Source organism: Lethenteron reissneri, chromosome 26 (assembly GCF_015708825.2).
Source record: "Lethenteron reissneri isolate LAM-NWPU_2019-01 chromosome 26, ASM1570882v1, whole genome shotgun sequence".
NCBI lineage: Eukaryota > Metazoa > Chordata > Hyperoartia > Petromyzontiformes > Petromyzontidae > Lethenteron > Lethenteron reissneri.
Genome location: NC_083804.1, coordinates 12282329 through 12307209, shown reverse-complemented (window position 1 = coordinate 12307209; position 24881 = coordinate 12282329). Strand labels below are relative to the sequence as shown.

Sequence of the window (24881 nt, the reverse complement as noted above, 5' to 3'; positions counted from 1 at the left end):
AGACGAAGATCCCCCATATAGCCTGAACAGACTGTTGGGGCAAGTGCTGTTAGTGCGCACCTATGAAGGCCGGCACGTGGCACACGAGGGGGTGGTGGCCAAAACCACGCCCGGCCACCTTTGTCTCCCCAGCGGTGGTGTTTACACACCACACCAGCTACTCATTTGAGGCCGAGTCGACCAAGCGGAGCCCCATAACCGGTTCAGATAATCGTCACCGGTGTTGGCCACAAGCGGGAATCGAACTCGGGTCGCCGGGGGTTCGCAGCGCCGCTAACCGCTCCCATTGTGTCCCCTTTCACCACCACCAGCAGCCCCCCCAAACACCCCCCCCCCAGCCTCAACCCGTGTCCTCTCCTCCTTAGCGTCGAGCCCCCCCCCCACCACCACCACTCCCGTCCTCAACTCAGCCTTCATTCAACGACTCCTCTCTGCAGAGGGCGAGGCGGAGCCAGGGCTAATGAGATGTAGGGGGGGGCGGCTGCTGCTGCTGCTCTGGAGGGAAGGGTGAGGTGGGTTTTAAAAGCGTGTGCGCGTCTGAGTGGCACGGCAGAGCTGTCACGCTGCTGCTGGTGGCACGCCACGTGAAAGTCCACGCAGCAGCAGCAGCAGTAGCAGCAGCTGCTGCCACTGGGAGGACCGCACGGACATCCCCTGGCCCCTCCGGCCGTCTTCGTCGTCGTCGTGACGAGCGGCAGCTTGGGCAGCCTTGACACAAGGCTTGGTGTGTGCTGCGAAAGAAGACGTCGTTCAACATGCGCCACTTGTTCGGTGTTTAACGCCACCTGTGTGGTTTGTTTTTGCGCGCAAAGGGGACCGAGCATCGAGGATTCGTGACTGGCGAGAGAGGCTTCGCAGCTGTTTCGAGAAGCAAAAGTGTTCTTGTTGTTGGAGTAAAGAGGGAGTGGGTGGTGGGGGGAAACAATGGATTAAAGTAATTAACGACCGGCCCAAGCCTGTAATGAAACAAACAGAAGGATAGGGAATATCAATCTGCGGCAGGATGCTTTGGGAAAAAGCAAGTTCGAGGTAAGTTATGATCTTCTGCAATACTGTGATGTTGTCCGTGTTGTATTGGTGACACAAATGCATGGTGTACACATCAACAGCAGCTGTAAATGTTACACGAGACTATATTGTGTTTAACAACAATGTGCATAGCCCTTAGTTGGTCATCACGCGATCAAGTGAAATATAAACTTGAAGGGATCAATGGAGTTGAACGATATATACTATTTGAAAATGCATCTCATTGGATTCAAGATACTCGTGAGCGCATTGGGGGTAAAACGGCATTAATGACTCCAGGTCATTAGCAAGTAGTACACACACATACAAAATATATTCTTTCATGGACGTTTGTGTTTCATCAAGTTCAGCTTTCCAAAACCACACTGACCTGCTCTCATCCGCTTATTCATGTATAATCAGTTTAAATTCGGCCTGCATTCGCAAGGTCTCCAAGGTGCATGCATTCTGCTGCGTTTTCGCGTTTCGTCCTGGATTGAAATTAACGCTCATCGACTTGTAACATGAGATTTCCAAAGTCTGAACGTTGGTTTTTTTAAAGGCATAAGTGATTTCATGAGCTTTTGGATAAACAGAACTCTGTCTCGACTAATGAAGGCAAGTGTCCAATCATAGTACACATTTATAGTGCGTATTAGATGTTATTCTTCATATGGCTTCGTGTTAAATCGAATACAAGAACCGTATTCTTTCACGAATCAAGCACACAATTGAAAGTTCTGACCTCTAAGCTACACGCATGAAGATACATCCATTACGATGATTTGCAATGCACGAAACACTGCAAATGAATGCGTGAACATCTCTGTGCAACGATTTCTTTAATATTAAGATGAAAACTCAATAACTTTATTCGTCATTATCAGCCACGGTCAACTTCACCATTGAGTGAAGTCCTCCCCAAGCCGTCACCAATCTCCCACAACACAGCGGATGTTAACAATCCAGACAGTACCTGCACAAGAGCCGATTTCATTGCTTCCTCTCGTCCACGTTTGAAAATCCTCTCTCTACGATGCGTCCCATTGCTTTGCTGCTTCTCTTATCACTATTCTTGACCATCAGCCTTCATCCCCTTCTTCCAGCGACCTGTTCTGCCCAAGCCCACTTGCTTTTTGCTTTCAATAGTTTTAATGAAGCCATTTCGCTGTGTACCTTCTCCAATCCATGCGTTCCTATTTCTGTCTCTCAATGTTAATTCCAAGCACGCACGTGTCCATGCTGAATTGCGCATGTTTACGTTTGTTCCCTTTCTTTGTGAAGGACCATGTTTATGAACCAAACATCATAGTGGGAAGTACACAATTATTAACAAACATTACCAGGATTTTCTTCCTCAGTCTCACCAATGTGATAGCAAGCAGCGTGACATGTTAAAATTTCTTTCCATGCCCACATTCCTAATTTTGCTCTCCGAGCACGAAAGGTCAGCATGTATAGTTGATGTTTTGAAGTGAACATATACATGAGAATGTTTATGTTAAAACATCACCACACTCAAAAACAAGGTCTGTTTGGAGGCACAGCAAATAAACAGAAACTCAATATCTCCTTTGCTTTAAGCTCTGCAGCTGACACAATGCACAACTGAGAAAAAAACGAACCATGAGTGTTTTATCAACATGGCATTGTTGATGTATTTTCACGGTTAAGCAGGGATACTTTTTGTAGCAGAGTATAAAGTTTTAAAATGCGCTTTCCATAAAAGCACGTCACTTTGACATTGTAAATACATTTATTTACAGCCAATTGTCATTACATTTCAAGTTTTTTTTGTACCATATATCTGCCACGGTGGCGAGACGTTAACTACCTTGCCTAGTATGCAGGAGATTGTGGGTTCGATCCCGACCCTGACGCCTGTATATTTGGAGTTTGCATGTTCTCTCCGTGATCGCGTGCATTTTTCCCTGGGTCATCCGGTTTTTCTCTCCACATTTATAATCATGCGTTTAGAGTATTTGGCTGCTATACATTTCCAAATGATAAGCCACTTCGTTGGGCTATAATTTAAATGATATAAGTTAAATACTTAAAGCTGGCCAGTGGGGGTTGCTGAGCGAGAGAAAACACGACTTGTCCAGATATCACTCGCCGCTGACATTAACCGTGGTCGGGAATGGAACTCAGGTGGCCGGGTTCATAACGCAGCACGATGACTACTGTGCCAGTTATTAAACTATGCCACTGCAATTGGAAGCAGTTACAACCATTAAGGCTGATGGACTGCTTTTAACGTTCATAATGCTTTCAGAGAGATTTGTAAACAGAGCAATGGAATAAAAGTCAAACCCATAAAATAAATCTTTTCTAAATTCTCTTCAGATTTCAGTCTAATTTTCTATGAAGTCACGGGCCATGATTGAACAAATAAATACTTAATTTTACACAGCCAAGATTAAGACACATTTTTAAGTATTTTAATTGGTTTAACACTTTGTAACCAACGATGTGCTAAAAAAAAGTTTCAAAAGGCCATTACAACAATTCACGTAACACCTAGCACAAGAAAAACATTCACTGACACCGCAAGATGAGAGGCAGCATGATTGTGAGCGGTGATGCACAGGGTTTCTCTACAAACCGTCTTCCGTGAACCCCAAAACCACCTTTGCCAGGTGCAGCACAACCCAGTTCAATGCATTGTGAAGGCAGGACAAGTCATGAGAACTGTCGAGAGATGAGAGACAACATGAACTCCGGATTGGAGGCCACGGCTGGACAGGAACAACTAAGAAAAGGAATAAATGGAGAAGCAGGGGAAGACCTTTGCCTAGGAGTGGGAAGCGAGAGGCTGACAACAAGAAGGTAAAAGTGAAATAGAATAGACGAAACGGATCAATCTCTGGCATGTTTGGCAGCTCACAAGTATTTTGTTTCTGTAGCTCAAGGCAGTATTACGCTGTAAATATCTAAAAATATATATTTCTGTTGACTGTTGACTTCAGGGCACTTCCATTGCCAGATTACGGGAACGCAATGTTTTCAGTTTTTTTATGCATTCAAAAAGATACATTTGCATAACACTTCAACTTATAGCCTGGCTTTTCTATAAGCAGTTGGCTGGCACCTCGTTGCGTAACTATTGATTTACGGCTCGTGTAACTGAACACTCAACGAAACGATTTACGCAGCGAACCAAAAACTCTCTGGTTACAAATAAAGTTGTAACGCTGAACGTAAATTCATCAATCGGTATACACAAATATCAAGATACATGCATCTAATCGCACGTGTAAAAATGTATGTTTAACTCATGTATGCAGTAAGGTGTTTTATGTGACCCCTCCAACCACTGGAGGCCAAGACATTTTCCATAATGTACAAAAATGTATTTATGACCCTGAATAGAAACAAGCTATTGAATTGTGATGGCAGCAATTTGTTATCCAACCCCAAGTATCAAAGCAATGCATTACATGAGTGAATAACATTAAGTTATATTCTTTGGTTCTTTTGGTAAAGTCATGTAGATAAAAAAAATAAACATAATAAAAATTAACAAAAAACAAAAACTCACGACGTTTTGATCGCAAAACAAGCGGTCGTCATCAGGCGGAGAGAAAAGTCGTGAGTTTTAGTTTTTTTGTTAATGTTTATTATTATCTTTATTTTATTATTATCTATCTACGTGACTTTACCGAAAGAACCAAAGAATATGAATTCCTGCAGTCACAAAAGTGAAGTCAAAATTTTACGTAAAGTTCTTGAAGAAACACGACATTTTATTAATCACATCCTTTTATATTGAGAGACCGGAAGAAGAAAATGTGGATGGATTAGAGAACAAGTTAATGATATCATATTCACCATTAAGGAAATTAACGTACTTGACTGGGAAATCACTACTTAAAGGGAAGATGACCAATGGTTGCAGGTCAGGCTAGAAAGAAGATGATGGACGTTGGTCAAGACAAATGGCAGCATGGTCGCCTGAGAGCGTGTCCATTGTGGAGATGGAGTGATCAAATCAGCTTGTGTGCAAAAGATAGACGGATTGTTGCATCGCAAGACCTCGAGGGATGGTGATGGCTTTTGAAGGCCTGCATCCTGGCAGTAGATATAAACATGGATGTTGATGATGATCTTGGTGATGTCACCCTTTAATACTTTGACGGAAATATTAACTAAATTAGTGTATTGCAAGCAGAGCCCAAAAATGTTGTTTGAATAAAGCGCACACAGACGTGTGTCGCAAGCAAGGCCAACAATGAATGTGAACATCTGCAGCACGAGATTTTATCACCGTGCACTTGACAGGAAGTGACCTCCTCTAACTTCAAAAAAAAGCTGCAATCTGATGAAAGCCTGGCATCCAAAACCGTTTGAACCGGGCGGAGATCTCACTGCACGCCACTGTGCGTCGACAGATAAAGCCTTCAGGGGAACAGCCAGAAATATGCAACCAGGCCATGAAAACAGTGCGTGCTACCGCAAAAACCGCACATCTAAACCGTACGGCCACCAGCGTCAGATGATGCCACCTTGACGTGGCTCGAGAGCAAACGATGTTTATTCATGGGTGTGTGCAACTAAACGGTGTACTGTATATCTATATCCACAGCACGGTACCCATCCCAATATCAGCAGCAGAAGCATCAGTAAGGAACCATGGTCAGTCAATCAAGCCCGCTGCCAACGTGCAAAATTTGAAATAAAAATCGTCAAAAAGTCTAAATATCGTCCTGCCCAAACCCAGGGATGCTAAATGTATGGGAAAATGTCAAAACTGGGTGGTTTTTAACTTTTGCCGACAAAACTGGATCCCAAATGTCAAAACTGGGTGCACCCTGGGTGGCCAAAAACTTGAGTTTTGGACACTCAGGGTGCACCCAGTTTTGACATTTGTCAAATACACTTGATAATTGTATACTAGCACAGTGTGCCAGCACCCCATTCATCCAAACACTTGGTATTTGTATACTGGCACACTGTGCCAGTATACATATGGCAAGTAAGTGTTACTGTAGTAGCGAGCTGGCACACTGTGCCAGTATACAAACGGCAAGTAAGCGAGCTGGCACACTGTGCCAGTATACAAATGGCAAGTACGTGTATGTTCGCGAGCTGAAAGTGTTACTGTAGTTGCAAGCTGGCACACTGTGCCAGTATACATATGGCAAGTAAGTGTTACTGTAGTAGCGAGCTGGCACACTGTGCCAGTATGCAAACGGGAAGTTGTGGTGCAAGGTATGGAACATGAGCCACGAGAAACATCATTTGGAACGCTCTAAATCTGTGGCGACATATGGATGAATAACGCAAGGACCTAAACGTGTACAAAATGATACATTAAATCGTACACCTTCTTCACCCAGTTTTGACATTTGTCCACATTGAACATCACCCAGTTTTGTCATATCAAAAAGCACCACCCTGTTTTGCCTGTCGTTTTCCAAGACCACCCAGTTTTGACATTTGGGATCCAGTTTTGTCGGCAAAAGTTAAAAACCACCCAGTTTTGACATTTTCCCCTAAATGTATCCTATCCGTCGGTGGTTCTGGGAAAATAATGTAAATTCCACATTCCTATGGCATGACAAAAACCCTTTTGACTAAATAGAAATTTCATCTGTGTACACAAGTCAAATTTGGCTTGGGTGTTCTAAGTTTACAGCCATGTCGCAGATAGCTGTATTATGCAATTATTTAAAAATGGCTTTCTTCCCTCCTAAGCAACACTGGCAACAAACCAATGAGCCCTTTTGGTCTCACATGAAAGCCCCCGCTCTAGGACATCAGATCAAAGAGGCAAGAACTTCAGCATTGAGACTTTTCCTTTCAGACTCTTCAGAGAAGCCCCAATTACTCCAGCAGGGAAAACACAACGGTTTTTGCAAAAAGCTAGCCCAAGGCAATGCACCCGACCACTCTGATTGCATAAATACTCCCCCCCCACCCTCCAACTCTCCCCAAACAACCTCCCTTATCCTCCCCGCAAAAACGCAGGCTCTCCCAAGTTTTAATTTCCTCAAATGTAAATGGCCGGCGCCACTTCCTGAGCGTTTAATTTTTCAAGAGAACTTGGGGGCCATGGCGGTGGTGGTGGCGGCGGCAGCAGTAGCGGAGGAGGAGGAAGTGTGCAGCTGTGTTACACATCAACTGGGCAGCGGACTTGGCCCACATGTCCTCTCAGAATTTTCCATGCATTCAAATTTCCGTCACAGGCCCCTCTCCCGAGATCGCCGGTCCAGCCCGTGCCTCTTTTATTGAGCCACGGTTTCAAGGCCTTGGCACAAATGTTTTGCATTAGACGTGCGGTGCTCCGCAGGTCCAGATGGGCAAAAACGCGGCCCCTTTCGTTCCCAACCCGTCAAACCGGCGGAGACCAGGGCATCATTGCGGTATGCTGAGAGACAGAGCGAAACACGTGTCCACAGTAATGAGTGGACAAGTACTCACGAGGGTAGGGGTCAAGAACGAATGAAAAAATTCAAGGGAAGTTACGGGACTTAAAATGCTTCCTCGCCAGTTGGTTCAAATGTGGGAATCAATTCTGCATACATCTCACCCCCTCGTCTGAAAACAAGGAGGCGAACGCACACAAGCATGCGCTGAGAACACGTGACCACTCAGGATCCATATTAATGGTACAAATATAACCTGCTCTATTGTGTAGCTGCCGTTTACCCAATTTCCCAGGTGCCCCCCTTGTATGTATGTATGCATGCATGCTGAACTTCTTTTGCACAGTACGTAGCCAACCGTGCTCAAGATAAGGAGACGATTCATATCCTGGGAGTATTTTGTTATCAACCACGAGAACTGGTGCCATAAAATGCAGGTTAGGAATGTATACAGATTTTATGCGAGATGCCATTTGGTATCCACAATGGGGGTCCACTATTGCTTTATCAGATCTATAAAGCATCACCAAGCAAGCAGTTGCTTTGACAGATTTCTCCCAAAGGAATAAAGTAATCATGCACCCTTATAAAATACTCTTTTAAAAACATGATTCCTAATGCACACTGGTAGTGAGGATCAAAGTTTATTATGGCACCAATACAGTATTCACCTGTTAAAATGTGTAACTATTAATACGATGGATTTTAAATTAGGATAAACAATAGGGCAGCATTATTATAAAGACTTTCATCATCATCCAAGATCGATCCACTGCTAGATGAAGGCCTCCCCATTGTTACCATACCATTATGGTCTTGAATGTCAGAATCCATCTCCCTCCTGTACATAAGCTGACCGCATCGCCTCCATCTCCTACAGTGGACATCCTGTTGGGTGGCTTCTCACCCCTGGCTACCATTCTGTCACCAGTCTCGACCATCCGCCATCATCCCTTAAAGATATGTCCTGCCCAATACTGACTTTCCTTTGAAGTCACGATGTCCCCGATTTTCTTTCTCTGATCCATGTACAATCTGTTTGAGTGTAATTCCAGGCATGGATATCCATGTTCTTTTTTAACAGTTTTGAGCTTTAGTTCCATTTTCACCAGCAGTGTCCGTGTCTCTGATCCATATATCATAGCGGGTAGTATGCAATGATTGAAAACGTTATTTTCCAGGTGCATTGGGGTGTTACTTTCATTATCCAAGCAATGCAACCTTGACAGAGACCATGATAATGTTCATACATTCAACCAGTAATATGCAGCTCACAGTGAACATAAGCCCGTGAACACATCACCCAGAATGTGCCCTATCTCGCCACATCTCAGAAGCTAAGCAGGATGAGCTTTGTTATTGCTTGGATGTGTGAACACCATGCACAACAGGTGGTTCGTTAGAAGCTGTGGTGATGTGTAGTGGGCAGCAGAGAACAGTGCAGAAATATCTATTGGGATACTTCACACTTCTATGCTCGCACATCTATTCTCCCCTCTTTCACCAACCGGCAATGACCAGTGCAGTGAAGTAGGTCGAATAATCCCCAAAACCCTCATGGTATGAGGAGGCCCTCATTTCGGCTGTAGAGTGACAGAAAGGTCTGCACATGACCAAACTATCTACGTGACTTTACCAAAAGAACCAAGAATATGTTCTTATTCATGTCTTCAATGTAGTTTCTGTGAGCAGGAAAACAAAAAGGCAAAACAAACTTTTCCAAGTCGACTCTGCGGCAGCCGGGTCTCATTGAAAGGTCCACCGTTGCTTTCACGGCTGAAAGGGGGGGGGGGGCGAAAAGCTCTTTTCAGCTGCAACTGCCCGAATCGAACTTAACGAGCTCTCGTTGGCATTAGGCATGAAAAGATTTAGCAATAATATCTCTTTGCAGGTGATCCGATAAATTGAATCCACTGAAAGCTCTAGATGCAACAAAAAAGCTAAGGAGCACATGGCAATCTTCAGCACAAGTTTCGGTGGCTTTGTTTAACAGCTTAAGTGTAAACAGCTCTTTCTTCCAAAGCCTTCTTGGCCGCATCTTTGTGACGATCCCTCTGACCCCTCAGCGATCCACTTCTTTTATCCCAAGCAAGCAAACTATCCCATTGGCAGCGACTTTTTATCGCGGTCTTCCTCGGTTCAGGAGCACTGTTTGGCGTGAGCGTTACTCTTCAACGGGGTCTCTCGTCACGCCTCGACAAAGCATTACGCACGGTGCCAAATCTATTCTTACACAAAAAAACGTGCTGCCTTCCTACCCCCACCAACCCCCCCGCTGTGCAGCACACTTCCCTGAGCATGCAAAAAAAATAAACGTTATGGGCGGATTTATAAACAGCCGTACACAATGCATAGCATGGATGTATGCTGTATTGTACACAGAAAATGTGCCAAGTGGCAAGTGCATTATGTAATATTGTTATAACAGTAATGCAGCTCTCATGATGCTCACACTTGTGCTTTTGAAATAACGTCAAGTCAACTTACGGCTGAGAGACCCAAGTGAAAACTCTCCATCCACTTTTGTGCTGCGAGTTGCTTCGGACAAGATTGGTATACAACTGGGAATCCGAGAAGACTTGAGACCATTACGGCTTTTGTACAGACGTTCTACTTGATGGCGCAGCTTTGCCGTGGCACAGCCAGCCAACCAACCAGGATAGAGCAAGATGCAGCGTCTGCTGCCCCCTCCTTGTTTGGGATCGCCAGGGAAACGGCTATGTTGATGCCGTGTCAAAAAACTGTCAATCACTATTCCAGGACACATACGCACGCAAGCAATTTATGTGTCCGTAAGCTTTACCCTGTGAAGCTAAGCAGGTTTTTTGAGCCTGGTCCCTACTTGCAGGTGTTGCAGGTGTTGCAGGTGTGGAGACGCAAGGTGCTCAGGAGGTTGAGTGCAACCCCCTTGTATACACAGCGCGGTGCTGGGTTCTCATCTCTGGATTCTCCTCTTTCCTCTTACACGAAGCCAAACACTCATCCATGACAATGTGCCAAATATTCCAGTATAGCGGTACCCCCTCCTGAAAAAAAATGGAAGAGCATCGAGACTTGGAGGCTTTTATAGATAAATAACATGTTATTGTCACCGATATTATTACACTAATCGCTACGTGCGTACATGTTTCAATCTTCATTTGGAATCGGTGCCAGCGTTAGCAAAACAATGCTCTTGTCCTCCTGCTCACTGGGAGGTAGACACGGCCACTTAATGGGCCACACATGGTCGACCTCCACCCCTCCAATCCAAAACAGTATGTTTGCTATCAACATCTGCTGCCTTAAAAAAAACAATTTATGCTGCAATCAGCCGTAATATTGTTTAAGTGCGGCACTGCAGCGGGTGGCTCTTTACATTTATCAACGCTGGCGCTTAAAACAACGTTGTGGTGATGGAGAAAGGGGGGAGGGAAGATCGAAAAATTTGCCCGATCGCCTTAACAAAATATGCTATTCATTTAAAACGACTTATCTTTTCACCTATGAAAATAACCCTTCTGAGTTTTTCTATCAATAAACCACGTACGTCAGCGAATCGCAGTGACCTGCGACACGGCACGAGCATGCGATTATTTCTATAGGATAACTACTCTGCCAAAACACTGCAAGCCGCACACCGTGTGCTGAAAGAGTTTGTGCCGTGATTTCTGTTTTGTGGCCTTGTAACCAACGAAAATAGCGCAGCGTTGAATCATGACAATTTGGCGTTTCCTGCAAAGAAATATACACGTCATGAAAAACTGCCAAATGAAATACATCGTTGACCATTTCTTTTGCTGCCCTTCATTTCCTTTTTTTGTAATTGTGCTTCCCCAGCTCCGTGCTCATTAGGCCGGGAGACCAAATCTCGGGAGACCGGCAGATTTAGTCAAGTGCAATTTGCCTGCACCGAACTCCTGCTCATTGCCATGCCTGGAAGCTATTTAGCAAGCGCCCGTTTATGCCCATTCGCCGATTCAAGAGGTGGTGACTACCAATGTCGTTATTCAGTTAGGGGGCAGACGTTTAAGGTAAACCCCGATATGGTTCGTTCCTTGTGGCGAGAGAGCAAAATAGGTTTCTGCTTGGGCCACCGGCTTTAAAAGTGGAACACACCACCTACCTTGCTACCCAGCTTGGGCAACACAGCGTGCATCCGAAACCAAAACAGTGAGCGGCGCTCGGGAGGAGGAAACCTGACGACGGTTTCCGCATGCCCTCCCCCCGCTGCAAATAAAGGTGGTCCCTGTTTAACGTGCGGCACCGGCCGCCTGCACAATCACCGGTGTGGCTTTTGAATGGAACCCGACTCAGTTTCCCTTACCGGGTGCCAACACAAATACAGTGAGAGAGCTGGGCTGACAATGCGTACGCAAAGCTTGCTCAGAGAAAGAAGGCAGTCCATTGAAAACAAAGTAAACCACTCTACCGGGGAAACACGTGGCCCATCAAGGAAACATTTGGTTATGCTTGGGACATTGGTGAGAAAGCACGACATCAGCTAGAAAGGTGTAATGTCATGCTTAAAAGGTCACGTTGCCTATTATAGGTTTGAGCTGTGCATAAAGGCTAGAGGCATAGGTAGCTACTCTGTCTTGTCTTGATTTATGGTTGAGGAATGTGGAAAACCAGTTAAATTTTCTAAAATAAAAATCAAATCAATAGGCTTACCAGCAGATGCATCAGAACAATTATAAAGCCAAGTTATATTTCGTATAAAATGATGAATTATTATTAAGAGCGGAGGAAATATCAGCAGCTGCGAGCACAAAAGCCATGATTGAGGAACGTGGATCACGTATGGCGCACGACAAATGAGAGAGTTGCACAACAGGCTTTGTGCTGAAATCCAAGTGGCTTGCATAGGGAGGGAGGGAGGTTAGGTTCAAGGGATGCTTCATCATTACATAATACTAGCCATCATCAAAGCACTCAATATCAACATACGAGACCTAGGAACACCTTGTATAGGATAGATTAAAGTAAAGACATCTCGGCCCTGCTTCATGTTCCTGATAGCACTTGAAAAGCTTTATAAAATTTTTTTGGCCAAAATGTGTCTCATACATACGACCATAAACGATAGCACAACTCTTCACATTGCCATGCACAAGCATTCAAGCATTCTGTCACCAAGGAGTGTGCTCACGCTAGACAAAAAGGGCACTGACATTTTACATTATTTTATTCAAACCAGTTAATCATGTTCATCCTGTTTTATTGCTGTTAGAATGTGGCAGCTGTTTTCAAATAAAGAAGTCAATTACCTAATGAATCAAAGGTCAGTTTTGATATGCAGAAGTGAGCTCACAACAATCCTTAACATATTTGGCTCTCAGTTCCTCTCCAGCAAGAGAGCTCTTAAAACAAATCAAATCCCATACAGCCAGGCACTTCTCAGTGCCCTTATTAGTGGCATTTCCACTTTCCATATGCCACTGTTTGCAGCCACTCCTGGTCAATTGCAGTTATAAAAGCTTGAATGAATTTTACACTGGAACGTGACACATTCCAGATTGCATTTATTTTGGATCGGTGCTGTTCAAAGACGGAGTTGAAAAACCAGTCCTCCGGCCTCTCATGTGGACCAATCACAAGTCACATTTTATATACGTAATGTGGTACAACGTTTCAGTATCTGGAATGGACTCGGGTGAAAGGATGTAGATTAATCCCGAAGAGCATTTTATTGGGAAAAAAGTATGACAATTAAATCATTTTCTAATTTCTTTGTAACTTATAGGTTTAACAATTTGTCATACTGGCGATTCGATACATTTTCACGATCCAGATCTGTGATTCATTTTAATAATTAATTTTTTTTTACAATTTGCTGCATTTGTTGGCCTTTAGTGGCTGGAGGAGCCATGTTAACCTTTTACAACATATACGAATTAAAAAAATCGACTCATACGCGTTTCTATGAGAGTATCTTGTGCTTAAGACTCAATCTCGCTCAATGAATCAGTGGATCGTTCACTCCCAAACCCAAACGCTTGTAAGGACAAACAAAGCACTTGAGTTAATTCAAAATGCACAAGCGCTGTAATTCGACCGGATTCAAACCCCGACGGAGCTGCAATCGTCGCGATCGACACTTTATAACAATATACATGCAAAATGAGCATTCTCCTCGGTAAAGTCCTGAACAACAACAAAAACTAAAGCAGCACGGATGCTGTCATTTGGATTGGCTCAAAATGGTCGGGTAACAATTGCCACTGACGTTTGCTGGTCGAGGCTTACAGTGGCAGGGCAGCTCTAGCAAACCAGCCCAACAGGTTTCCTCACCTCTCCAATTAAGGCTGCCCTCCCACGTCGGCTGACGGCTCCTGCCTAAAGCCGGCGCCAACCCTAGCCGGTGTTGTTAATCGCGAAAGCTGCTTCCAAGTCAATGGCCTGCAAAGAAGCAGGGTTACTTGCCCCCAGAGGTTCTCAAACACGTGGGGGGGTGGGGGGGGCATGGATACCGTGCAGGAGAAAACGTCGAATGGAGCTCGGGAAACGTAACGGATTACACAACACGACACGAAACCTTGCTGACCGCTGTGTTGACTGGAGACATGGATATATGATCCCTCTGTATTGTGGCCTTGGTGACATTCGTTGTGTTTCTGGGGGCTGGAGTGGGTTCCAGTGGCTTTGACTGGGCGGCCACTCTCCCAAAAATAATTAAAAGAACCCAGTGTGCTTAGCACATCATGGTTACAAAATGCTCCCCAAACACAGCAAAGAGTAACCACAATGATGTACCCACCTGGCTACTCAATGGATTTTCAGGGAGGAGATTCGATTTTAGAACCAACATTATTGTTCACCCTTGGTCTGTTTCCATTTGACGAAACGGTCGATAATATCTGCACATATAGGACAACACTTTTATCAATCCACCGCTAAATGAAGGCCTGCCCATGCCGAGCAGGTCGTGGGTGGTATATGACCATACTTCACCACGCTGGTCAGTTTGGGTTGAAGGCAGGGAGAACAGATGGGGAAGCGTAGAAGTACAATCCAACAACTTTTTTTTTCCTGCACTGCCCTCTGCTGCCCACAAAGTAACTCCTCAGCAGCCTATAAAGTCTGCTATGCATGACAGTTCCTGTACACGCATGCACGTACCGTGTGTAAAGAATTGCTTTTAATAAAAAACGTTCTTTTTTTATGAATGACCGGGTCAAGAGATGTTATGTAAGCTGTTCATGCAATGCAACACTGCATGCAAAATCAACACCAAAGAATATTATTGGAATTCAATGGCGAACAAAACATTACATAAATGTTCAGCTATGTTCATAACATGTCAAAAACTGGCACTGGAATGACAACTGGCATTAAATTTGGGTCAGGAGTTCAAAAATGTTGAAGTTGTCGGCCTGAAATATTGGAAATGTACAGAACTTCTATTATATGCGGTCATGTGATCCATATCACTGTTCCTATTATCCACGGGGTTATCCACAATCTAACTCCGCTTATCCACAGGGGGGAGGGTGCAGATAATGGAGCTACGGTGTAAGACAGACGATAAATGACATTATGTAATATATTTGCATCTCCGATGTGGAAAATCTGGCAACTGTTTTCACTTGCTAAGCAGTACTTGTGTTACAAGACAGTAGTTGTGTTTGCTGGAAGTAAACTATTCTGCAAACTGGCTTTGACATGTGTTCACGAGAGGTTTTGAAATGTGTTTGCAAAGCTTAAAATCTCACATCAGCTTAAGGCTCTGTGCAAACTACATTGCACAGAGGTTTTGTAATGCTTTCATACAGACTGTAAAGGTGCAGCCGTGCAATTTCCCGCTCACGCCACTGCTGGCAAGACAAGTATTAGCTCGGCAGGGCTCTGGAGAGACCCTCAAGAGGGAATTTGGCCAACCTTTCTTGGACGAGGTGGAAGAACCCACACTTTACCCTGCTACACACGCGTGACCTGCCCGTGCGACACACCTGTGTTGTACCCATGTATATTATACTGCTGGATAGACATTGGAGTTGCGGAATGGTGAAACAAGGGAAGTTAGGAAACTTCCCCACATTTCAACTGCCATAATTTGCGCACAGTGGCATTAAGCGACGTGTAGAATTGTATTGTCCATTATTTATTTGTTGGGCGAGATGTTAACTCTCTCGCCTGGTATGCACAAGGTCGTGGGTTCAATTCCGACCGTGACGCCTGTAATTTTGGAGTTTGCATGGTCTCTCTGTGGTCGCGTGGATTTTTCTCCGGGTCCTCCGGTTTTTCCCTCCACATTTATAAACATGCGTGAGAGTATTTGGCTGCTATAAATGTCCACATGACAAACCACTTCGTTGAGCTATCATTTGTGGTAAAATTGCTTCTTAAAAAAAGCTATATAGCCATAAAAAAAATTCACTGGCCTCATTGAAACAACAGAACACGCTAATAATGAATCCCTTTGAGTTAAAAGTCAGTATTATACTGTATGGCAAACAGCAAAAAAAAGTGTTGGTATTATGAACAACAAAGAACATTCAGTTCCAAAATGGAATAACATTTCCTCCCTTGAATGCGGCACACTTATCAGGCAGTGAAACATCAATAACATGGAATGTTACCAACGTGTAAAGCTTCATCCACTAATTCCTTCTAAACCAAGGTCATGTTTGTCAGCAGATGGCCACGGACAAGTTTCAGAAACTTGAAATACGCGTTTACCACTATTCGTTTTGTTGAGAGACTTTAAAGTGAACATTGTACAAGTTTCTAGCGACTTAAAAAAATAAGGTTTTGTTTAAAAGTTTATTGCATCCACGCCTTTATTTTAAACATTGTAGATAATTTCAGCTAAAAAGCAATGTGGCAATCAATACTTTAGGTATTTATTAACCACCCCGGGTTTTGAGATTGGCAAAAATGTGCCTTTAAGAGCTGGCAGACTTTACTTTCCCCGTGGATGGATTCTGGGTGCTTTCACAATTGGAAAGTTTAGTCAACAGTCAAGTCTTCATGAGAAAAACATAAATAAAACGATAGTGCTAACTTTTGGGTCTAGCCTGAATAGTGTTCTTTTGAAATACGTATGTTTTCTCTGTGATCTATAGTGAAAATTATCTACAGTATTTTACTGTATTGCTGGAGCGGAATGGTGGCACGGCGGATAGCGCAATCACTGCACTGCGATAAGAACCCAGCAGCTTTCGGTTCGATTAAATTGAAAGGTGATGTCCGAGTTGGTCCTGGGCCCACCGCTTTGCCAAACCCACACAGATCAGTGTGGTGAAATTTGGTCAAACAACCCCCGTGACTGATAGATACTGCGTGGCGAGGCCTTCTGTATCGAGTGTATTAATGGTGGCAAATTGCAATTATAAATGCACTATTACAATGCATCAAACACAACGCATTAAATAGAATGCATCAATTCCGAGCTCTCGCATAATTATAAATCGTGGACCATTACACGTTGGTAACATTCAGGGACTCTGCACTGTGGTTACTGGGTAAGAACACTTAACTCAATAGGAAAGGGTGCGATGTCAAATCTCGGTCAGGAGTCAACTCAGCCCATCATATAAAATAGGTACCATTTTGTGAAAGTTAAACAGCAGTTTTCCAATGAAAAGAATAGCCCCTGTCAGAGTAATGTAGAATTTCCAGCATCAACCGAGGACTGCTGAAAGAGATTAGCACCACCCCTACATTTGCTTCAGCATGAAGAACGCTTTGTTTTGACTCTTCTACGTAAACGTTTCAAAATATATGCCTGTATGCATCTGTGCATATCACTACAGTAATTATAAAATATTTATAAACATGCTTCGAATGGAACCCGAGTGATCTTCAGAGGATTTAGAAGACAATGAAAAACTGTAGGTTGACTGAACCCCGACGTCCAGAGAATAAAGACCTATATATGGGAAGTCATGGCGTTGACAGACTACATCAATGAATACAAAGCCGTTAGGTGCTCAACATGAAAACATTTCAACATTACACCACACTGACATTTATGATTCATTAACTAATGGATATGGTTCACATGACAGTGGACTTGTGCTAGCTTGGAGAAAGACCTTTTGCAAGTACACGAACACACGTACTGTCCAGTATGTATGCATGCATAGGTAATACAAAGGATTTCTGGAATAAAAACTAACCAGAAGGGCTTAAAATACAATTTCACTGCAATTTTACATTACCATCCTGTCGACGTTTTTAATCATAAACCAGGCATTGTTTCCATGTACTTTGATGGCTAACAAAAGGAATACGAACAAACATCTCTCGAATCGGATGGGACCGATGCCACGGTCCTTGTTGTCACACTCAACGCACATTGGAACATGGCCCTAGAGTACAACGTGAATGTGTGTTCTGAACTTCAGTCGACGCAATTTTTCTGATTTATTTTCATAATTGTTTTACGAGCGCTACTCTTACCAGGGTGGTTACTACCATGTTTCAAGCTCGGACAGCTCAGCATGAAGGGACAGTATGGAGCTTGGGAGCAGGCGCCTAATATTAAGAAGGTTGCATGACAAAGCCATAAGATAATTCTACTTTGGAGAAGTAGGTAAAGGCAGAGCCTTTGCAATCGGTCGCTAACACTCGTGTTGGAAGAATGACCTCCACTATCTAGTTATAGAGAGCCACTTGTGGGTATTATGGACTACACTTCCACGCTGGCCAGAAATCTTCGAATAGATGGGAGTACCCATACTCCACCCACCAATTGACGAGCTATGGTATACCCATTTACAGATAGTCCCCGAATTACGATGGTCCGACTTACAATATTTCGATCTTACGATAGCGATACGACAAAATTGTAAAATATTTTAAATTTCGCGTGGCAGGCAAACGCAGCAGCGTACGAGAGAATTATCTTATGGCTTTTTCATCAGGTGATGACGATTGCTTGTGTTGCGATCGAAACGTCGTGATAGTGTTATTATTTTTCTTATTTTTTCTATCTACGTGGCTTTACCGAAAGACCCAAAGAATATGAATTCCTGCAGTCACGAAAGCTTTAATTCAAGATATAATATTAATCTATTCCAGAATAGAATCAATATTTCCCTGTGCATTGCTAATGCTGAAAATTAGCACCTGCACATCTCCAAGTTATAACCCACTTGGGAAGGGGTAATACAGTACCGTTTTACCAGCATGATTAGGGGTCAAAGAATGCAGCAATTGATCGATTCCTATTAATTCGGGAGTATTAAAGTTGCATGTGTAGGAAGCAATGTTTTTTTGTTTGCATGCGATTTAAATATTCAAAACAATCTGTAGTCTTTGAATTTTAACAATATTCAACCCATTATTATGTTGTAAGTGGCTTTTACAAGGCATTTAAACAAAACCACAATCAGGTGTTGCATGCCAGTTTTATGGCTTTGTGGTCATTATTCACAGGTTTTAAATAATTTGACTCCACAGCAGCCAATGTCCCTTATTAAGCAGGAGATATTTTATAAGCCGACTACTGGTTTTGAATGCCTAAAAATAAACTCTGATAAGTTCCAGATTTTTTACCTCTTTTTTTTCACCTCTGTGCTGGAACAAAGAACCACATTACACAAATAACGCCACTCCTGTGTGTTTCTTGAACAGGGCGAGAGTCTCAAACGAGCAACATGTGAGGGCCGCTTGGGCTCGGCGGTAATCCTGCACGCACGCTCCGAGCCACCCCTGACCTCGCGGCGTGGAATGTTAAGCCGAGCAGGCCGGTGCGAAGCGCCATGTGGAGCTGCTCCCGGGAGCCTGTCTTCCAGCCCCTCAACGCATGCTCAGGCTCTGAGTTCGGCCTGCAGCTGCAGCCCCAACAGTCCCACGCAACCCCGGAGGGCCTGTGCCAGGCCTACAACTACTCCCTTCCTGTGTTCACCATCACCTTTCTCGTGGCATTCCTTCCCCTGGGCCTCTTCTACAACCTCAGCCTGGTCTTCGTGAACCTCCACCACCGCGCCTCCATGGCAGCGCTCGACATTTACTTCGTGAGCCTGGCACTGGCCAACCTGCTGCAGCTGCTGGTCGCCGTTGGGCAGATGCTTGGCACGGAGCTGCTCTGGCACCGACAGGGCTTGGGCGAAGGCTCGGAGCTTCCGTCGGTCCAAACACAGCTGCCCACCTGCCTGACCCTCTTCGTGATCTTCAGCATAAGCGCGCTGGCCGGCGCCTACTCCCTGGCACTGCTCAGCCTGGACGCGAGCCTGGCGGCGGCGCTGCCCCGGAACCCCATGGTGAGCGCACACAACGCGCGCCACCTCTGCAGCTTCGTGTGGGGTGGCGCACTCCTCGCCGTCTTTCCGGCCTTCCTGCTCTTCGCCTGCCGGGCTGAACCCACCGACTCGGAGGACGGTGGCGGCGGCAGTGCCTACGACAACGCCAACAACGGTGACCAGATGCTCGACTGCCAGCGGCTGCAGATTCGCCGGCTGGTGGACGCCGTTGACTTTTTCGCCGGCTTCCTCGTGCCGCTGCTTGGAGTGGCCGTGAGCTTCATGCTCGCGTGCCGCATTCACCGCCGGCCCCTGCGTCCCGAGCGGCCGCCTGGCCCGCACAACCGCTCGCTGGAGGAGGACGAGGAGGAGGCGGCCGAGGCAGCGACGTTCCGCCTCGTGCGTCTAACCGTGGTGGCTCACTTCTCGCTCTGGACACTCTACTATGTGCTGCTGCTCTTCTACCTCATCACCGCACACGACGACAAAGAGACGGCGGAGTGGCTGTCGACGCGGCCCGGCCTGCACAGGACGCTCAGAGGACTGGCCCTGCTCATGGCCTACTCATCCAGCTGTGTCACCCCAATTATATATCGCTGCCTTCGAATTAATTTCAGCTCAAAATTAGACAATACGCTGAGCGCACTGCACTGCTGTCCGTGGAAGCGGTGGAGCGGACACGCGTTGGAGAGGAATAGAGCCGAAGTTCTTTAGCCCGGTCAACAGAATGGTAAGGGCTCCTGGCAGCAGATTTATTGATGTAATATTGTATGTTAATTTAAAATAGTAAGAGTAAATATTTTGCCAGAAGCCTGTTTTGTCATTTTACTTTACAAATACTTGGTTCATGGGAAAAAAAATGTTACTTTTTAACAATTTCCATAAATGATTTTCAACAACTATAGAAAATTACGTATACACAGACACATACATGCTGGTAATACAGTACATGTACTCTATAATGCATGTTGCATTTAGCATTCAAAGGTAAGGGGGGTTGAGAACGGATCTAATCGCAACTTCAGGAGTTTGTTGATTTTGCAACCCTCTGGGGTACTACTGGGTAAATGTTCCTTACAAAGCCCTAATGGGGCTTTTTTTCCCCCTGACAAGGTTCGGTCGGTAAATGCATCCCACAACTTCTGCTGCTGAAAAATCATGATACTGACAAAAAGCGTTCTGATGTGAAAAATCTAACTAAAAACTGATAAAAGTATACGCATTCTATTTCATTACTTTATGCTTTGATTATACACGCTGGGGAAAAAATAAGGCATTGACGATGGCTAGTTATAGATATGAAAGTGTATTTGCTGCCTAAATGATATACTGGAGTACGTATGGAATAAAGAATGTGTTTCTTGGAAGTGATACATTTAATACTTAGGCTTAACAAATGAAAAAAAACCTAATCACCTCCATACCATGTAAGTATATATCATGTCCTGTGATTTTGTTTTCAGAAAATTATTTTACATACGTATTTGTGAAGTTGAAAGCACTTGTATCGTCTATATACCTTTGTAACCTCAAAACATTTGTCACATTACACGATGTAACACAATTTTTGTTCCTGGGTAGTAAGTGTTATTTTGTAATTGCTCATGCCTATAAAGTATAGAAAATGGATATTATTCCCAACAAACTTTGCTTTTGTGACCAGGACAGTGATATTTTGAAAATTACCTATTTTCTATGAGAAAAAGGGCGAATTTGTGTCTTTTCGTTCACATAAAGTCAGAAAAAACATTAATTAAAATAAACATGTATTTATACTAAAGTAATACAAAAATGACTACAAAATATTTAGAAGGGAGTAGTTTTTCGAGATTTACAATTTCCTGTAAATCAGCCCCCAAATGAAGTCTCCCATCATGTTCTCGTTATACTGTCCTTGGTAGCGGCGTTCAAAGTCCAGTATATCCTGGTGGAAGCGCTCGCGCCTTGCTCCTCCGAGTACGCTCCCATGTTCTCCATGAATTTATCAAGATGAGCATCAAGGATATTGACTTTGAAGAACATCCTACAGCCCATTGTGCCGTAGTTCTTCACCAGAGCCTCAACCAGCTCCACATAGTTTTCGACCTTGTGAATGCCCAGGAAGCCACAAACCACTGGGATAAAGCTGTTCCAAGCTGCTTTCTCCTTACTAGTGAGCTTCTTGGGGAATTCATTGCACTCCAGGATCTTCTTTATCTGTGGTCCGACGAAGACACCCACTTTGACCTTTGCCTCAAGACAGCTTAGCGAAGAAGTCTTGAAAGTACTTGAAGGCTGCAGACTCCTTATCTACAGCTCTGACAAATTGTTTCATATGGTCCAATTTGATGTGCAGTGGTGGCATCAACACCTTCCGGGGGTCCACCAGTGGCTCCCAATTGACGTTGTTCCTCCCCACAAAGAACTCGGTCCGCTAATGCCAGTCCTGCCTGTGTTAGTGCACCTTGGTGCTCCTGCCGTTACAAAGGCAAAGATAGCAGGGAAACTTAGTAAAAACGCCTTGGAGATCCATCAGGAATGCCACCATTTTGAAGTCTCCGATGACATCGCAGCCGTACTCATCATACTTAAAGGCGTCCAGCAAGGTCATGATGCTATTGTAATCCTCTGAGGTGCACCGAGTGAGCCAGGGGAAGAGACGGGTACTTGTTACCATTATGGAGCAGCACGGCTTTGAGGCTCATGGATGAGCTGTCAATGAAGAGGCGCCACTCATTCTGGTTACAGGCGATTCCGATTGCCTCGAACAGACTGGTCACATTGTGGCAGAAGCAGAGCCAATCTTGACGAGTGAAGAAGCTGAAAAAAGGTTGGTGACGCTTCTTCTTATCTGCGACTTGCACACTTTCATCCAACAAGTTCCACTGCTTGAGCCTAGACGTCAAAAGCTCAGCAATGGACTTGGTGAGACCAAGATCTCTGATCAAGTCGTTGAGGTCTTTTTGGTTGGGGTAGTATGGGTTTCTCTCCTCAACTCCACCTCTGAAATTGTCGCCTGGATCTACAATGTCTTCCTCGCTCTCTGACTTGCTGCTCTCTTCTAAAGACGGCTGCTCTCTCTCTGGAGGAGTGGGTAAGGGGGAGCTCATGGCAGTGTAGCACTGGGGCGATGGATGAAGGAAGGTCCGGATACGTGATAGCAGGTAAATTATTGCCAGTCCAACGTTTGGAAGGGTCCACCATGCAGAAGTAGCAGTTGCTTGAGTGGTCAGTGGGTTCCTGCCAAATTGTTGGGATAGCAAACTTCATGGTTCACTTTTCCCCTCTGTACCATCCTACAAAAATACATTTATTTCACCCATGACTAATGTGTAAGAGATTCTCGCAGCATTTTTCATATATGATATTTTTTCAATAACATTGAAAATTGTAAAACATTTAGAAATTCTAAACTTTTTCAATTTTAAATTTTAAAAAATGTATAACATAAAATTCCGAGCAACAATTGTCCATCTTACCTTCCAGAGTTTTTTAGCATTGCTCGCAGGTGAAATGAAGTGCCCAGGATTTGTCTTGATCCCCGACAGGCATGCCAAAATATACCTTTTAGGCCTCACACATCTTAGCAGATGCTTCCACAGAATGCTTTTTCGCTCTTTTCTTGATAAATTGCCGCGGACATAGCAAAATGCGTCTGCCGGATGCTTGCAGCCTCTTGATGACATCTCAGAAAAATGCAGATTTGTATCCACTTAGGCAGCTGGAACTAAACTGAACTGGTGGGCTTAAGGCCCCCGTATTTATACTACTATTTATATTACTGGAAAGTTATAGAATGTATCTATCTGGAATGTTCTGGAAAATAGGTAAATTTCAAAATATCAATGTCCTGGTCACAAAAGCAAAGTTTGTGGGGAATAATAGCCATCTTATCTACTTTTGAGGCATAAGCAATTACAAAATAACACTTACTACCCAGGAATTTTTTTTTAAAAATTGTTACAGTGTTATCATAATTACGAGGCATAGCATATATTGCACTGAAAGATTTGACTAACGTACAATTTACATTATTTGCCAATAATGTAGCTACTGAAATACAATAATAATGATTATACAATGTTTTTTTCGCATTTTATTTCATTAACGACAATTCAGCAAGCGGTTCAAACCTATATTTGTGTCTGTCTTAGTCCGATCGATGTCATTGTGAAGGATGGTGCTGACAATGTCTCCTCGTGCGTTATTGAAATACAACTTGCATGGCTGAGTGACATTTTTTTTAGTTTGTCGAGTTCTTCTATTATCTGCAAGCAATCAGCGTCTTGTGTCTTTTTACAATAATCTACTGCAAGCATAGTGCCGCAATAATAAAGAAATAACATTCATCACAATGTAGAGCTACAAATATATCAATTGACAGATGAAAGGCTTTTTCCTCATGTTGATCATGTGGGTTGTTTGGCGAACACAGAGCTCAGAAATCGTTCATCGCCACCTGTGTTGTTTGTAGCACTCACAGGTCGTTGCCGTTGGTACCAACCATAAATTGACACTCGTACTCCCATTACAAACAAAAGCTGTTTTTTTTATCTATCACCCATGCACCCGCAAACACCACAGTACAGTATTACCTTTCACAACTAGTGGCATCCTACCGTGACTAAAAGCAAGACTGCTGTGGACATTTACTAACTGCCATGAATCACATTGTAGCAGTGGACGAAAGGGGAAGTGTCAGTTCTTAAAACGCAGCTTCCCAGTGTGTACTTGTGGCCGTGCCTGGGTAAGTCTCTCAATAGAACTCGAACAAAAGCAAGCCGGTAATTACAGCAACATAGTTGCCCGCCCCTCTCACCCATATTTTGGAAATTATTAATAGTAACGTGTCATTCCAATCGTGGTGGTGGCATCATGTCTTGAGATCGACACATTTCAATTCGGATTGCTGCAACAAAGCAATTGCTACAACAAGCAGTGAATCATTGTCAGACGTCTTCATAAGACAACAAACAGGAATACCTCTGGGCTCACCTCAAAATCCACAAAAGGGACGCGCCTTTTAATGGGCTTTAACGACTGTTTGTGTTTGTCACATGCCAATCCAGCTAAAAATGTTGCAACTCAACGATGGAATTGAGCCAAATACAAAAAAGTGCAGCAAGAACATCACCTGACAACACTTGGGAACCAAGTTTAATCACAGGTATCTGGGCCTGGCTTCATACCCATGATCTCAGTGGTACAGGCTCAGTGCTCTGACCCCAGAGTCACATGTGCAGCCACCAATGCACGGAAGAGTGCTTGCACAAAACAATGCCTCTTTATGCGGGTCCCCCCTTAGGCCGTAAGCACCATTTGTTTGGTATGTGTCATCTGCGGTGACACGCATTAA

The 24881-nt window shown here is 44.1% G+C and overlaps 2 protein-coding genes across 2 annotated transcripts in view; one reads left to right on the top strand and one right to left on the bottom strand.

Annotated features, from left to right (window-relative positions):
• The window catches only part of C26H7orf50 (chromosome 26 C7orf50 homolog), a 61313-nt gene that overhangs the window by 23621 nt on the left and 12811 nt on the right, over positions 1-24881 (bottom strand). The gene's annotated exons all lie outside the window — the stretch shown is intronic.
• On the top strand, positions 539-23765 carry LOC133347697 (probable G-protein coupled receptor 146). Its single transcript, XM_061560196.1, has 2 exons — positions 539-1029; positions 18939-23765. The coding sequence occupies exon 2, from the start codon at positions 19067-19069 to the stop codon at positions 20258-20260; it is 1194 nt and encodes a 397-aa protein (XP_061416180.1). The 5' UTR covers positions 539-1029; positions 18939-19066; the 3' UTR covers positions 20261-23765.